At 41.6% G+C, this 14,849-nt stretch overlaps 1 protein-coding gene across 3 annotated transcripts in view; it reads left to right on the top strand.

The window, feature by feature from the left end:
- The window catches only part of POGLUT1 (protein O-glucosyltransferase 1), a 29,189-nt gene extending 20,385 nt beyond the window's left edge, over nt 1-8,804 (top strand). The window contains exons 6-12 of one of the 3 annotated variants that reach the window (XR_007136442.1): nt 1,422-1,481; nt 3,417-3,516; nt 5,155-5,213; nt 6,642-6,809; nt 7,507-7,563; nt 7,998-8,209; nt 8,425-8,804. Coding sequence is in view for 2 of the 3 variants with exons in the window: in XM_047791585.1 (XP_047647541.1) it covers nt 1,422-1,481; nt 3,417-3,516; nt 5,155-5,213; nt 6,642-6,809; nt 7,507-7,563; nt 7,998-8,154 (601 nt within the window). In the remaining variant the exon portion in view is untranslated. Of the gene's footprint in view, nt 1-1,421; nt 1,482-3,416; nt 3,517-5,154; nt 5,214-6,641; nt 6,810-7,506; nt 7,564-7,997 lie in introns of all 3 variants that reach the window. The other 2 variants (XM_047791585.1, XM_047791598.1) reach the window with 2 other exon arrangements.
- The last annotated feature ends 6,045 nt before the right edge of the window (nt 8,805-14,849 follow it).

Raw genomic sequence — 14,849 nt, 5'->3', positions numbered from 1 at the left:
CTGTGGTGCAGGCCAGCAGCTACAGCTCCAATTGGACCCCTAGCCTGGGAACCTCCATGCTAGGGGTCCTCCTAAAAGACCAAAAAATAAAAATAAAAAATAAAAAATAAAATAAAAAAACCCCCAGTGCTATAGTGTATGTATTTTGGTGGGAAAAAAGAAATAGTTGGACTGGAGAATCAGGTAAAGATAATCAAGAATTTAGGCCAGCAAGAAAGGACTAAAAGATAAGCCAGGAAAATATGGAGCAGTGGTCTCACTTAAGAGAAATGAGTAGGAGTTCCCGTCGTGGCGCAGTGGTTAACGAATCCGACTAGGAACCATGGGGTTGGGGGTTCGGTCCCTGCCCTTGCTCAGTGGGTTAACGATCCGGCGTTGCCGTGAGCTGTGGTGTAGGTTGCAGACGCGGCACGGATCCCGCGTTGCTGTGGCTCTGGCGTAGGCCGGTGGCTGCAGCTCCGATTCGACCCCTAGCCTGGGGACCTCCATGTGCCGTGGGAGCAGCCCAAGAAATAGCAAAAAGACAAAAAAAAAAAAAGGGAAATGAGTAAATGTTACACTATCTGTATCTGGAAAGTATCACTACCTGAGAAGTTTTTGTCCTAAGTTTCTCCATTATAGCAAATAGCTCACCAATCCCTCATTAACTCCAGTTCAGTCCAATCCCCTCCTGTTTTCAGAAAAAGACGCTGCTCGAACTTCTGCTCAGGGTCCTATGAAATAAATTAAGAATGATGTGTCTCTGATCTAGCAGCGTCAGCAAGGAAAGCTGGCCGTGATAATGGGCACTGAGACCTGAGTTTCAGGGACTTTGTGTTTATGAAGCACTTAGTACAGTCTCAAGAATAACAGGGTGCTTCACAAAGTCAGACTAAATCTGATATTACCTTCTATGCATCTAAAACATGAAGTCAGGAAGTGATTTATTTCCTTGTCCTTAATTCAGTTGCTGATGTTTTCTGCAGTTATCTTTGCCTATTTTTATCAGTAGACTCTACTTAAAGTGGGGAAGAAATCCTTATTGTACTGAATTAAATAGCCTAAACATGTCTTTTTTTATTTTATTTTTATTTTTATTAGTCAATAAATGTATTACATTTATAGTTGTACAATGATCATCACAATCCAATTTTATAGGATTTCCATCCCACTAAAGATGTCTTTTAGTTTGGGGAACTTTTCCGTCAATGTTGTTAACTTACTAACTGAACAGTGGATTGGCAGATCTTGCTAGCTAGCATCTCCAGAGGAATGAGGTAATAACGGAAGGGAACATGATGTGATTTAGAGTTTTCCTTTTGAGTAGTCTAGATGGGACTTATTTAAAAATGTAAAGCTCTTGACTAATCTTCAGAAATGGTTCAAACACCTCCTTATATAGTTAAGGAAAAAACATAGAAACTAATAAAATCTATTTTTAGGTCAGCAGCCCAATGGCCATGGGAAAAGAAAAACTCCACAGCGTATTTCCGAGGATCAAGGTGACTATACTTTCTGACATTTTCCAAATATAATCTTCCAGCTAATATATAAAATATAAGTAATTTTGTGGGTGTGAGGAACTCTACTTCAAAGAGAAAACTAAGATAACCAAGAAATCTGTAGAATCACAGAATTTAAGTAGACTCACAGAATTTTAGACTAGGAGTTCCCGTCGTAGCGCAGTGGTTAACAAATCTGACTGGGAACCATGAGGTTGCAGGTTTGATCCCTGGCCTTGCTCAGTGGATTAAGGATCTGGCGTTGCTGTGAGCTGTGGCGCAGACTGCAGACTCGGCTCGGGTCCCGCATTGCCGTAGCTCTGGCGTAGGCTGGTGGCTACAGCTCTCTCTGATTAGACCCCTAGCCTGGGAACCTCCATATGCCGGGGAGCAGCCATAGAAAAAGCAAAAAGACAAAAAAAAAAAAGAATTTTAGACTAGAGAAGAATTCAGATTATTTGCCAAAATCACTCTTAGTTGAAAGGAAACTCAAAGAAGTAAATTTCGTCCGTCTAGTCATTCAGCATATATTTACAAAGTGCCATAGTGTGATGGGCTCTGAGTATATAATGTTGAACAGAGCAATGAGTTGTCCTCTTGCCTGAGAGATTACAGTTTCCTGGAAAGAGCTTATGCCCACAGTCACTCTGCAAGTTAGTGGCAGAGCAGGAACCATCACCAACTCTTCTGACAGTGGTGGAAGCACAGACTGAAACTGGTGAAAATGGAGAGGGAAGCAGGGAAGAAAGAGAGGAAGAGGGGAAGGGAAAGGACCTTGTCTGCGTTGTTCAGCTCCACATCCCCAGGGCCAAGAACAGTACTTGCCATGTTAGATGCATAAGCAATACCTGATGGACAGATGAATACAAAAGACCCTGAGAAAGGTGAAGAGTTTGCAGTTTTCAGAGTTCCTGTTGTGGCTCAGTGGTTAATGAACCCGACTAGTATCCATGAGGATGCAGGTTCGATCCCTGGCCTCGCTCAGTGGGTTAAGGATCTGGTGTTACTGTGAGCTGCGGTGCAGGTCGCAGGCATGGCTTGGATCCTATGTTGCTAGGGCTGTGGCATAGGTCAGCAGCTGTAGCTGCGATTTGACCCCTAGCCTGGGAACTTCCATATGCCTTGGGTGCAGCCCTAAAAAGACAAAAGACAAAAAAAAAAGTTCTGCAATTTTCTCTTTGCATCCTTATTGGAGGTCACCCCTCTCTTCCCTTGGGCAGTGGATATCAGGGTACAGATGGGCCCAATAACCACTGCTTACAGTTACTTATCAACCTGATTCTCAGATTTTCAGATCACAGATTCTTAACGTGGGTTCCATGGACTTCACAAGTTTTAGGACTTCCTTGAAATTATATGGGTATATGTGCAGTTTTCTAGAAAGGGGGTCCACAGTTCTCATTAAATTCTCAGGAGGCCCATGACCCCTCAAATGACAAGATCATGTGCTACTAGGATCATAACTAGGACTTTTTCTACATATAGTTTTCAGGTGTTTGAGCCCTTTAGTTTTCTTTTTAATTTCAATATTATACTGGACTTTATGGAGCACACACAACAAAGGTATGGAGCAATTTTGGTAAGTGCTGATTACCTGGTCACACAGCTATGAGTACCAGTAATTAGAGGCTACATGAACCTTCTAAAAGGGAAATCACTCTCTGGGATGTGGCTGTAGTAACCATAACAACATAATCCTAAAGACTAGATGCAAGCAAAGAAGGGCCAACTATTCCTCATCCCTGATGGGTAAAGTGAGGAACAGGCAAGGACCACCTGGATGCTGTAGGATCCAGTATCCGCCCTGCTCTGCACCAGTGAGTTTTCCATGTGTGTAGTCATTGCATTGGGTCTGATTATTACTTACCTTTCAGAGTAAGGGAACGGTATTATGGTTCAGGGCACATAGTTTTATGTCCTATGTTTCTTTTGTAGGACAAGTCCAGAACGAGATCCTCTCATTCTTCTATCTCGGAAAAATCCGAAGCTTGTTGATGCAGAGTACACCAAAAATCAGGCCTGGAAATCTATGCAAGTAATCACCAGTCATCTGAATAGAACTACAGCAGTGAACATTCTCCCTCAAAGAACATTGCCTCCTGGGTAGAATTTCAGATTAGGTTTCCTCTTGGTGGTGGGGTGAATGTAGAGAAAGTTCCATGGACTAAAATTAGTATATATGTAAATTATACTTTTTCAAACTCAGATTGCTTTTCTGGACCATATTATGACTCATATTTTACACAGTTTTAAAGGTTTAAACCAGGGGTCACAAACTTGTTATATAAAGGGCCAGATGGCAAATATTTAAGGCTTTGTGGATCCTGCAGTCTGGGTTGTAGTTACTCAGCTCTGCCAATGCCACATGAAAGCTGCATAGACAGTATCACAATGAATGAATGTGGCTTTGTTCCAATAAAACTTTATTTATGGGAGTTCCCATTGTGGCTCAGTGGTAATGAACATAAAGAGTAACCATGAGGATAAGAGTTCAATCCCTGGCCTTACTCAGTGGGCTAAGGATCTGGCGTTGCCTTAAGCTGTGGTGTAGGTCGCAGATGTGGCTTGGATTCTGAGTTGCTACGGCTGTGGCGCAGGCCAGCAGCTGCAACTCCGATTTGACCCCTTGCCTGGGAACCTCCATATGTCATGGGTAGGGCCCTAAAAAAGATTAAAAATAATAAGTAAATAAAATAAAATAAAAATCTGAAAAAAGGTAAGCACTCAGCACAGCAAATATTATGGGAGGCTGCGAAAGCAAACAAGACCTGTTCCCTTCATCAGTTTACCTTTTGCTAAGGTGGCTGGAATGTGATTGGGAGTCTCAAACTGAGGCCCCCGGGGATTGCAGTGGTGAGCAGGAGAGAGTGCTGAAGGGGACTAGGAGCTTGGTTTGCCAAATCTTTTTTTTTCCCAAGAAAAGTTAGAAATGTGGGGTTTTATAAGAAATATTCTACCACCTATAAGTGTTGGCAATGGCTTGAATTTTTGTTGTTGTTGTGTTCTTTTTTTTGGGGGGGGGGTGCCTACACCCTCACCATATGGAAGTTCCCAGGCTAGGAGTTGAATTGGAGCTACAGCTGCTGGCCTACACCACAGCCACAGCAATGCCAGATCTGAGCCATGTCTGTGACTTACACTGCAGCTCACAGGAGCACTGGATCCTTAACCCACTGAGGGATGGAACCCATGTCCTCACGGATACTAGTTGGGTTCGTTACCACTGAGCCATAACAGGAACTCCCTCAAATATTATTTTTAAATACTTTGTGAGCTTAACAAAATGTTTGTGTGGTTTACACCTCTAAGCCCACCAAGCACCCTTTGTAACCTCTTGCGTAGTATGACTGACACAGAGGGACATGTCTGCAGGCTATGACCTTTGAGTTCAGAGGAGCAATCCGCATGGCCTGAGGGGAGCTTAAACTCTAAAATCAGACAGATCCAGGTTAAAACCTGAGCTCTTCTACTTGGGGCCATACAACCCATCACAAGTCTCCAGATTTCTCAAAGCCTTGGCTCCTTCATCTGTAAGATGGGATAATCATACCTCCCAATGTTTATTGAGACTTAAATGAGGTCATGTTGATGAAACGTTTAGCGATGCTTATTGCACAGTGGTCTTCAATAAATGTTCCTACTGCCAGTACTAACACTCCTTTTTTACTGAAAGGATACCTTGGGAAAGCCAGCTGCCAAGGATGTCCATCTTGTGGATCACTGCAAATACAAGTAAGACTTCCAGGACTCCTGCCTCTCCTGGTTTCCCTATTGCTTTTGGAATAACTTCACTTTGGGTGAGAACTTTAACACTAGGGCCCAGCTAGGGCTTGTGAAAGTCACATTAATCTATTTAGCTGTTATTTACTGAGAGTCTGCTGGGCACAAGTTTCTGGCCTGGGTTCTGTGGGAACTGCAGAGACAAGAAACGTGGTCCCTGCTTCCACAGAGCTTGTGTACTGTAATCAGAAGAATGGGATTTCCTCCTTTTACACCCCACCCACCAAGAGCTGAAGTTAGAACAAGTATTTATTTGGTCAGTAAAAACAGTTTAATGTTTAGTTTGATGTTCAGTTTAACATTCAGCGTTCAACATGAATAAGTCATTTCTGGAGTTCCCGTCGTGGTACAGTGGTTAACAAAAAAACGCAAAAAACAAACAAACAAACAAAAAAACCCAAAAACATGAATAAATCATTCGTAACTAAAATATTGTATTTATTTATTTATTTATTATTTATTTATTTAGTCTTTTTGCCTTTTCTAGGGCCGCACCTGCGGCATATGGAGGTTCCCAGGCTAGGGGTCTAATTGGAGCTGTAGCCGCCAGCCTACACCAGAGCCACTGCAACGTGGGATTTGAGCGCGTCTTCGACTTACACCACAGCTCGTGGCAATACCGGATCCTTAACCCACTGAGCAAAGCCAGGGATCGAGTCCACAACCTCATGGTTCCTACACGGATTCGTTAACCACTGCGCAACGACAGGTACTCCTAAAATATTATATTTAAATGCCAAGACTAAGACAGGTAAAACCAGGTCAGGAGGAGGGTAGTGGGGAAATTCAGAGAGATGAATGCTGATTACACTGCACAGTAGGAACTGTAGGGTAGACACAACTCTGGTTGGAGACAGGGCTCCATGCATAAATAATGCTGAAAAGAAAATGTTCTTTTCTAAGATAGCTTTTTTCCAAGGGGCATTTCTTTGAAGATTGATTAGGTTGTCTTCTTTAGACTTCAGAAGAAGGAACAGAGCATGCCTTTGACCAGATGGGGTACCCTATGGGAAAAATAGGGCTTTGGAGGGCCATGATATGCTAGAGACTTGAGGCTGAGAAAAACCTGTAGCAAAGGGTGAGATATTGTTTCAATTCTTGTATCCACTGTACCAGCACCCAGGTGCCTTATCTGTCTCTGCCTGGAGAAAGTATCCCTTTTTTCTCCTTCTCCTTGGCATCCCTAGGAACACCCTTTACCCTCAAAAGCAAGGAGTTTATAGAAACATCACAGGGACATGCTGATGTGTCTTTGAAAACCAGAGACAAAAGGGGAAGGAGAGGGGGATCATAAAAGGAGAGAAGGAGAAGAGGAAATAAGAAAAATATTTGTGGCAGCAGGCATACAGTATCAAGTATATTTTGCTCTTTCTTTTCCAGGTATCTGTTTAATTTTCGGGGTGTAGCTGCAAGTTTCCGGTTCAAACACCTCTTTCTGTGTGGTTCACTTGTTTTCCATGTTGGTAATGAGTGGCTGGAATTCTTCTATCCACAGCTGAAGCCATGGGTTCACTATATCCCAGTCAAAACAGATCTCTCCAATGTCCAGTAAGCAACTGTTTGCCATGCAGTTTCTGATGACTCCCATGGTCTGCCTCCAAGTCCCCACCCAACAAACACATTCACTCCTGATGACTTTTTCTACTGAAAACTTTTTTTTTTTTTTTTTGCTTATTTGGTTCTCAAAGACAGTATTGCATTATTATCCAACAAGGCTGAGTGGGGATTTAATTTTTAAAAGTGCTCTAATGCTGATTCAAATGTAGCATTCAGATAGTATGCAGTGAAAAAGCTCAAATCTTCTAAAGACTAAAGATGGGAATATTTAGTTGTATTATGTTGTCAAAGGGACATTCAGATAGAGCATGAGGATTGACCTCAGTGAAGCCAAGGCAAATTTCCTTTCCTGATGGGAGGAGCTAGGAAGAGGTGTGGAAAGGGGCCAGAAATGAAGGCCCAGAGCATTTTTCTTCACTAATAGATATTTGATGTGTTTCACTGAACATTTCTCTGTTTTCTCAAATATGTTCCAAAACTACAACAGGTTGCCTTTGGCCTTATGTGTGGGCTGTTTGTTGTTATTGTTATTTTGTTCCTGAGAGGAGCCAATATCTTTGCTTTAAAAAAGAAATAATCCACCATCTACATATTAAGAGATTAACTATAGATCTCAATCTATGATTTTTGACTTAGCACTACTGAGCTTGGTCTGTATTTCAAAGCCTGATAATTCTTTCCATTTTAGGGAGCTGTTGCAGTTTGTAAAAGCAAATGATGATATAGCTCAAGAAATTGCTGAAAGGTAAGCCCTGTTCATTTTTTTTTCCACTTTGTTTTATCATCCCCATTTTGTCCGAGCTGAATGTTGTTACCATAGTGATACCTGCATTTCATCCTCATTATACAGAGATAATCAGAATCAAGGGTGTCCTGGGGGAAGACGCACATTCACATACGTCCCAAGCCCATCCTTTATAGAGTTAGATTGAAATATTTGAAGTAATCAAAATACTCTTTCTGAGGATTGACTGTTTAAATATTTATTTTTAAGGAAAAATTGTGTGTTGCCACATGCATGTGTATGGATACAATGGCTATTGAGTTGGTTTGGAGGATCAAAGAGTTAATTGATATAAGGTATTCTGAACAGTGCTTGACACAAAGTAAGCACCCAATGTAAGCTACTAGTATTATTAAATGCCATGCTTTAACTGTTCTTGTTAATCTTGTCTCTAGGGGAAGCCAGTTTATTCTGAACCACTTGCAGATGGATGATATCACCTGTTACTGGGAGAACCTGTTGACTGAATACTCTAAATTCCTATCTTATAATGTAACAAGAAGGAAAGGCTATGATCAGATTATTCCCAAAATTTTGAAAACTGAACTCTAGTCGTCATCATCCAGCCATGATCCTCTCTATGGTAGCAGATCTCAGATATCCTGTGGTGAGAAGCTTACTCTAAGTGTGGCACCTATACCTTGGATACTGTTACCAAGCCAAATATCTGGTTTTCTCTTATCATGCTGCACACAGAGCAACTTTTGGGAAGGATGCAAAATGTGTATAATACAGATATGAAGCAGCTCAACTCTGGCTGAATTAGGAACAGAAATCATGAGGGGTGGGTTTTGAACCCGATTCTGCCTTTCATTTTTCTAGGACCAATCACAGCTTGTGCCTCAGGTCATCCACATGTGTCTGTCCATCACTGCGAAACTGACTATGTCCATGGGATGATGCCCTTTGTCCCATCGTTTGGAGGAGAAAGTCAATCATTTGGAACTAGTACAACTCGTCACTGCAATTCTGCCGTTATTCCACGCTTGATCTCTATCGCTTAATTTTAATGTCGAAAGCCCTTTAGGGCTTGTGAAAAATACTTGGGGATTATTTCCTGAAAGGTCTAAGGAAGCAGTAGTTGAACCATGCAATGATGTAGAGTTTCTTTTTTGTAAAATCATCAATTCTTTGGTACTCAGGAGGCTTCTATAAAGCAACGTAGATAGGGACCAATTACATGAGCAATTATTGCAATTGGATTTCAATTTCCTTTTTGTGCCTTCACACCCTTCTTTATATGCGCTTTCAAAAAAAAAAAAAAAAAAAGGCGGGAGTTCCCATTGTGGCGCAACAGAAATGAATCTGACTAGGAAACCATGAGGTTGCCGGTTCGATCCCTGGCCTTGATCAGTGGGTTAAGGATCCATCATTGCCATGAGCTGTGGTGTAGGTTGCAGAAGCAGCGTGGATCCTGCATTGCTGTGGCTGTGGTGTAGGCTGGCAGCTATAGCTCCAAACCACCCCTAGCCTGGAAAACTCCATATGTCACAGGTATGGCCCTAAAAAGCAAAAAAAAATTTAAAAAAATTAAAAAGGCAAAAATCTCTTAATTTAGGAATTAATCCTTACTCTATAAAGGAACTGTGCATAAAACAGCAACTCTTTCTCATTCTTCACATACCCTTAATATTTTTCCTCCTTGAACTGGCAGCAGCCCACACTTGCAGGGATCTCAAGGAGTCTTCATGTGTGAAACGCTATTAAGTTGTGTTAAGAGCATTCAACTTTAGCACTTGTTTATATAGGAAATATTTGTTTTAGTGCACATCCATGTGGAGTGATTCATTTTCCCTTTTTGAAAAAGACATTTTGTTAGTAGTTTAATCTCTTCAGGATGCTCTATCTAACATATTTGAAAATGAAGAAAAAATTTAGATTAATACCCATATAATCTGATGACTCAAACTTTCCTTACTCAAACTTTCCTTAGGCCCACACTTTCCACAGAGAAATCAACTCTTTTATTTTGCCTCTTAAGAATTGTTTGGTATTAACAGTTTTCAAAATTAGTAAATGTGTGATTCAGTCATCTAAGATCAGAGACTTTATTCCATTTGTGAAAAATGTCTTTGGCCTTTTAATCTCCCCTTTCACAAAATTTTAGGCCTGTGTACTTTCTTAGAGGACCTCTGGTAATCTCATTGCGTAGAATAAGGAAGATATTTAAAGTTGGGTTTTTTGTTTCTGAGTATTAAAAACTCATGGGGACTGTGTCCTTAGGTGCTATAAGTCTGGCGATAAGCACTCCAGATTTCTGAATTGTACTGTGGTTTTGCCTTATCAGCAGGAGACCCTAGTAGATATTATCATTCTATTTTAACTTTCTTCTCACTAAACTAGGAGCAAAATTTTCTGTTCTTTGGATTAGGAACTCAAGCTACATTTTCCTGGGACTGTTTCCCACTTTCCTTCAAGTTCCAGCTTAAGCATCATCTTCTCTCAGAATCCCTGTTTTCATTCCTCTAGGCAGTTAGAGGCTATCATAATACTTTGCTCATGCCTGTATCATATGATATCATATTGCACTATAGCTAACTGATTTTTTATCATACTCTTCTTTGAGCTTTCTTATGGGTGGGAATCATGTTTTACTTATCCTGATTTTTTCCATTATCCATCACAGTGCCTCACACAGAAGGATGTTGGAAGGATGGATGCATGGATGGATGGATGAATGGATAAGTGGATGGGTGGATGGATGGAGACAGTAGACTTAGGTAAATCTTATTTACAGATTGCCTAGCCATTGGCTTCAAGGGGGCCAGCACAAGACTGTAAGAATTGGATCAATGCAAATTCTCACCTACCCTTTTAAGAGTCGATAAGGGCATCTTTGTATTTAGATACAGTGAATGTTATTCAGATCTTACACTTCTCTGTTTACCTCAGTGTAGATGGTATGAGGATGGTGTGTAACAATATGTAAAATGTATGGTTTTGAAAATAATTTTTATCTCCATAACTTTTGGAAGTTGTTGTTGTTGTTATTAATCTTAGCCTGGTCCCAAACTTGCCCTTTCCTCCTCAAAGAGCTAAAAACCACACTTTTCTTTAAGGAAAGAGAATAACTGAGTTTATTTGAATGAAGTGGGATACTTGGTTAACACAAGTAATACTTTTCTTTTATTTGAGGAGTATCATCTGTGTGATGTTGTCAGTGTGCCATCTTATTCTACTGTTATGTCAGGTTCTCCTAGTTGGAAAGAATAGAAACCACTTCTAGCTGATTTAAGCAGAAGAACTTTTTATAAGGACATAAGGGCATCTCAGAGCAGGTAGATGGGTAGAAAGCAAAGCAACCCTAGGAATCTCACAAGAGTTTGGATTGTCTCTAGAGTGCTGCTGTGTGCAGTTCCAGAGACTGCTGGGCTCTCTCAGCCCAAGATTTCCAAGAGAAAAGAATTTAATGGGCTTCTTTGGGTTGCTTCTGAAGAGGATAGTTCCCTACTCTTCACCCCTGCACTGATTATGAACAAGAGCACAGACAGCTAAGTAAAAACCCATTTTCTTTTTTTCTTTTTTCTTTTTAGGGCTGCACCAGCTGCATATGGAGGTTCCCAGGCTAGGGGTCAGATTGGAGCTCTAGCTGCCGGCCTATGCCACAGCCACAGCAATGCAGGATCCGAGCCGCATCTGCACAACTTACACCACAGCTGGATCCTTAACCCACTGAGCAAGGCCAGGGATCGACCTACATCCTCATGGATGCTAGTCAGATACCACTAAGCCATGATGGGAACTCCCAAAAACCCATTTTCTTGTGCAACAAAAGATGCCTTCACTTAAGCATCCTACTGAACCTTACTATATTCAGAGGTAAAATATTGCGGGTGAAGAAGAGGGACACAATTATAAATTACTCATTTAATATATATCAAATACTTCTTGAGCATCTACTGTGCACAGACAGTGGGAGATAAGAAACGTTTCTAACAGGCTCCCTAGCATGAAGGATCTCTCTAGTTAAGATAAAGTAGAAGTTCCCATTGTGGCTCAGTGGGTTAAGAACCCAAAATAGTGTCCATGAGGATGTGTTTTCGATCCTTGGCTTTGTTCATTGGGTTAAGGATCCGGTATTGCCACAGCTACAGTGTAGGTTGCAGCTGTGGCTCAGATCCAGCACTGCTGTGGCTGTGGCATAGACAGGCAGCTGTAGCCCAATTCAACCCCAAGCCCAGGAACTTCATATGTCACAGATACGGCTGTAAAAAGAAAAAGAGAAAGATGATAAACTACAAAATGAGAGGCTTCATAGGCAGAAGGTTGATTAAGGTGATATGAGGCCTTAATCATAAGGCCAATTTTTCATAAAGATAATATAGATTTAAAGTTTAGAGAAAGAAGAAATTTCTACCTGGTGTAGATGGAAACTTCATAGAGGTAAAAACTGAGTTACACTCAGGGATGGGTAAATGAAGTGGTCCTTAGAGTTCTCAAAATTCATTCCCTCCACCTGTGGTAACAGTTTATGTCATATATAATAATAAAATGTAATATATATATAGCAAGGGCAGTATCTGGTGAACCTAGCAGGGAAAGGGAACCTTCTGACACCTGGGAGAAAATTCATGATGAAGGAAGAAGCTGTTGGGTTCTATGAGCAGAACTCAGTAAAAGGTCTGAAACTAGAATGATGGTGGTTCCAGATACAGTGTGGTGACTGCCTTGAAATTTTTCCCTGATGCCTTTACTCTGGTGGCAAATGCACATCTTGGGGAGGAGCAAGGTGTGTGTGAAACAGGGTGATCCAAGTGAACTGTATAACATCTTTTGGCTTAGTGTTGCTCTGAGACCTTTCAAAAAAGCAGACCACAGAGGAAGGAGAGTATTTCCAGAGTGGTAAAGGAAGATAAGCTGCAGGTGCTTGGCACAGGACAGTGGAAGGGTGACAGAAAAGTAGTTTGAAGAGCCGAGATGGAAAAGCAGTTAACTGTGTGAGCAGGGCCTAGGTTCTGGGGACTTCTTGAACTACCAGATGGCAAAGAGAACCTTAAAAGTGAGGCTTCAGGGAGTTCCTACTGTGGCACAGTGGGTTAAGAATCCAACTGCAGCATCTCAGTTTACTTTGGAAGCACAGGTTCAGTCCTCGGCCTGGTGCAGTGGGTTAAGGATCCAGTGTTGCAGCAGCTGCAGCACAGGCCACAGTTGCGGCTTGGATTTAGTCCCTAGCCTGGGAACTTACATATGCTGTGGGTGTGACATAAAATTTAAAAAAAAAAAAAAAAAAAAAAAGGTTTCAGTTACCCAAAAGAGAAGGGAGCTATGGAGTTAATAAAATTTGTCTGTTATTATATCCTCATTTGTATCTACAAGGTAGAGAATTTGGGACATTTGACTTGTATATGAATGATTTCATATCTGCCCAACACTCCCATCCTCCAATTCAAAGTCCTTCTCATCCCAGAATGATTCTGATGTCATCTCAAGCATTTAGATTTTCCACATGAAGACTAGAGAGCCTGCACAGCCATTTCCTTGGGCTTTCAGACCTAAAGATTTTAGTCTGGTGCCTACCTCTGCCTATATGGGATAAACGGCAACCTGGAGCCAGAGCCAGGAGTCAGGGGATCTGAATTTTTCATTCGACAACCTATGTGCCAGTCATGGTAGGTACTGGAGACACAGATGAATAAACATAGTCTCTTGACCTCAAAGTTAGTCTATTGAGACACATAGCAAAGAGGAAATCATGATGCAATGTAGTAAATGCTCTGATGGGAACTGAATCTAATCCTCTCTCCCAGACACTAGAGAGCTCTTCCTGGCACTGTGACTAGAGTAACTCAGCTAGTCACTCTATCAGTCACTTCTCTGGACCGTATCTAGAGAATTCCAGCTATCAAATTCTGGAATTCTCTTTACTGTATCCTACTAAAGATTGTAATTATTTTGAATTATTCCTAGAAAGAAATAAATGATGGGTAGGAATTGGCAAAGACAATGTGTATGATTCCTAGCAAAGATCAGATGAAATTACACAAATCAGGAGTTCCCTTCATGTCTCAGGGGTTAACGGACCCAATTAGGATCCATGAGGATGTGGTTCTACCCCTGGCCTGGCTCAGTGTTGGTGATCCTGCATTGCCCTGCCTTGTAGTGTAGGTCGAAGACCTGGCTCGGATCCTTCGTTGCAGTGGCTGTGGCTTAGGCCAGCAGCTGTAGCTTGGATTTGACCCCTAGTCTGGGAACTAACATATGCTGCAGATGCAGCCCTAAAAAAAGGCAAAAAAAAAAAAAGAAACCACACAAATCAGTTTGAAAATACTTCACATGAGAGCCGTCTTGTTTTTGTTGTTGTTTTTGGCCGAGGTGGCATATGGGGTTCCAGGGCTGGGGATCAGATCCGAGTACCTAAACCATAGCTAAGGAACCAGGCAGGGATAGAACCAGCCTCCCAAGTGCTGTCAAGACACCGCGGATCCTGTTGTGCCACAGTGGGAATTCCTTCATAAGCATGCATTTTAATAAAATTATACTTTGAAGCATATGATAGTAGAGGCTGTAGTGACGGGAAATTATTGCTGGACTACCAAGCAAACATCTGAGAGAAAGTGTCCTGCCTTTTAAGAAAGAGTAGTTATATGAACCAAGGTGAATAAAACCCATCTTGTGAAGCCCTGAACCGATTCTTCTACATAAAAATGTTCTGGAAATCTGGGTGTAACTGGCAACAAGACCCCTCTTAAAAGCCTCCTAACTTTCTGAAATCGAGAATAGACCTCGCCCAACCTCAGAGGTTTCCCGAGCTATGACAGGATGGGTTGGGCTTGTAGTTCTGCAAACTGCCTTCCCCTTTCTGTACCCCATTTGTATTGAACACTGCACTTTCTTCATCTACATTCCTGCTTTTTAAAATAAGCCAACTTCAAACTATTGCATTTGGAGTAGATAAGCAATGAGATCCTGCTATATAGCACAGGGAACTATATCGAGTCACTTGTGATGGAACATCATAGAGGATGTGAGAAAAAGCCTATGTATGACTGGGTAATTATGCTTTACACTAGAAATTGTCAGAACACTGTAAATCAACTATAATGGAAAAATAAAAAATACATAAAAAATAAAATACGCTAACCTACTTCAGCTCGTGACCCGGTCTGGTTGCCTGAAAACTGCCCCACACTGTTTCCCTGGCGCAGGAGGCGGGGGCCACACGGTGCAGAGCGCTGTTACTCGTCGCCAGCTCACTTCCGGCGAGCCAGCTTGCCACCTCTAGGATCCGTCTCACCTCAAACCGGAAG

Source organism: Phacochoerus africanus, chromosome 1, assembly GCF_016906955.1.
Source record: "Phacochoerus africanus isolate WHEZ1 chromosome 1, ROS_Pafr_v1, whole genome shotgun sequence".
Taxonomy (NCBI): Eukaryota; Metazoa; Chordata; class Mammalia; order Artiodactyla; family Suidae; genus Phacochoerus; species Phacochoerus africanus.
This window is presented reverse-complemented; position numbering and strand designations above follow the sequence as displayed.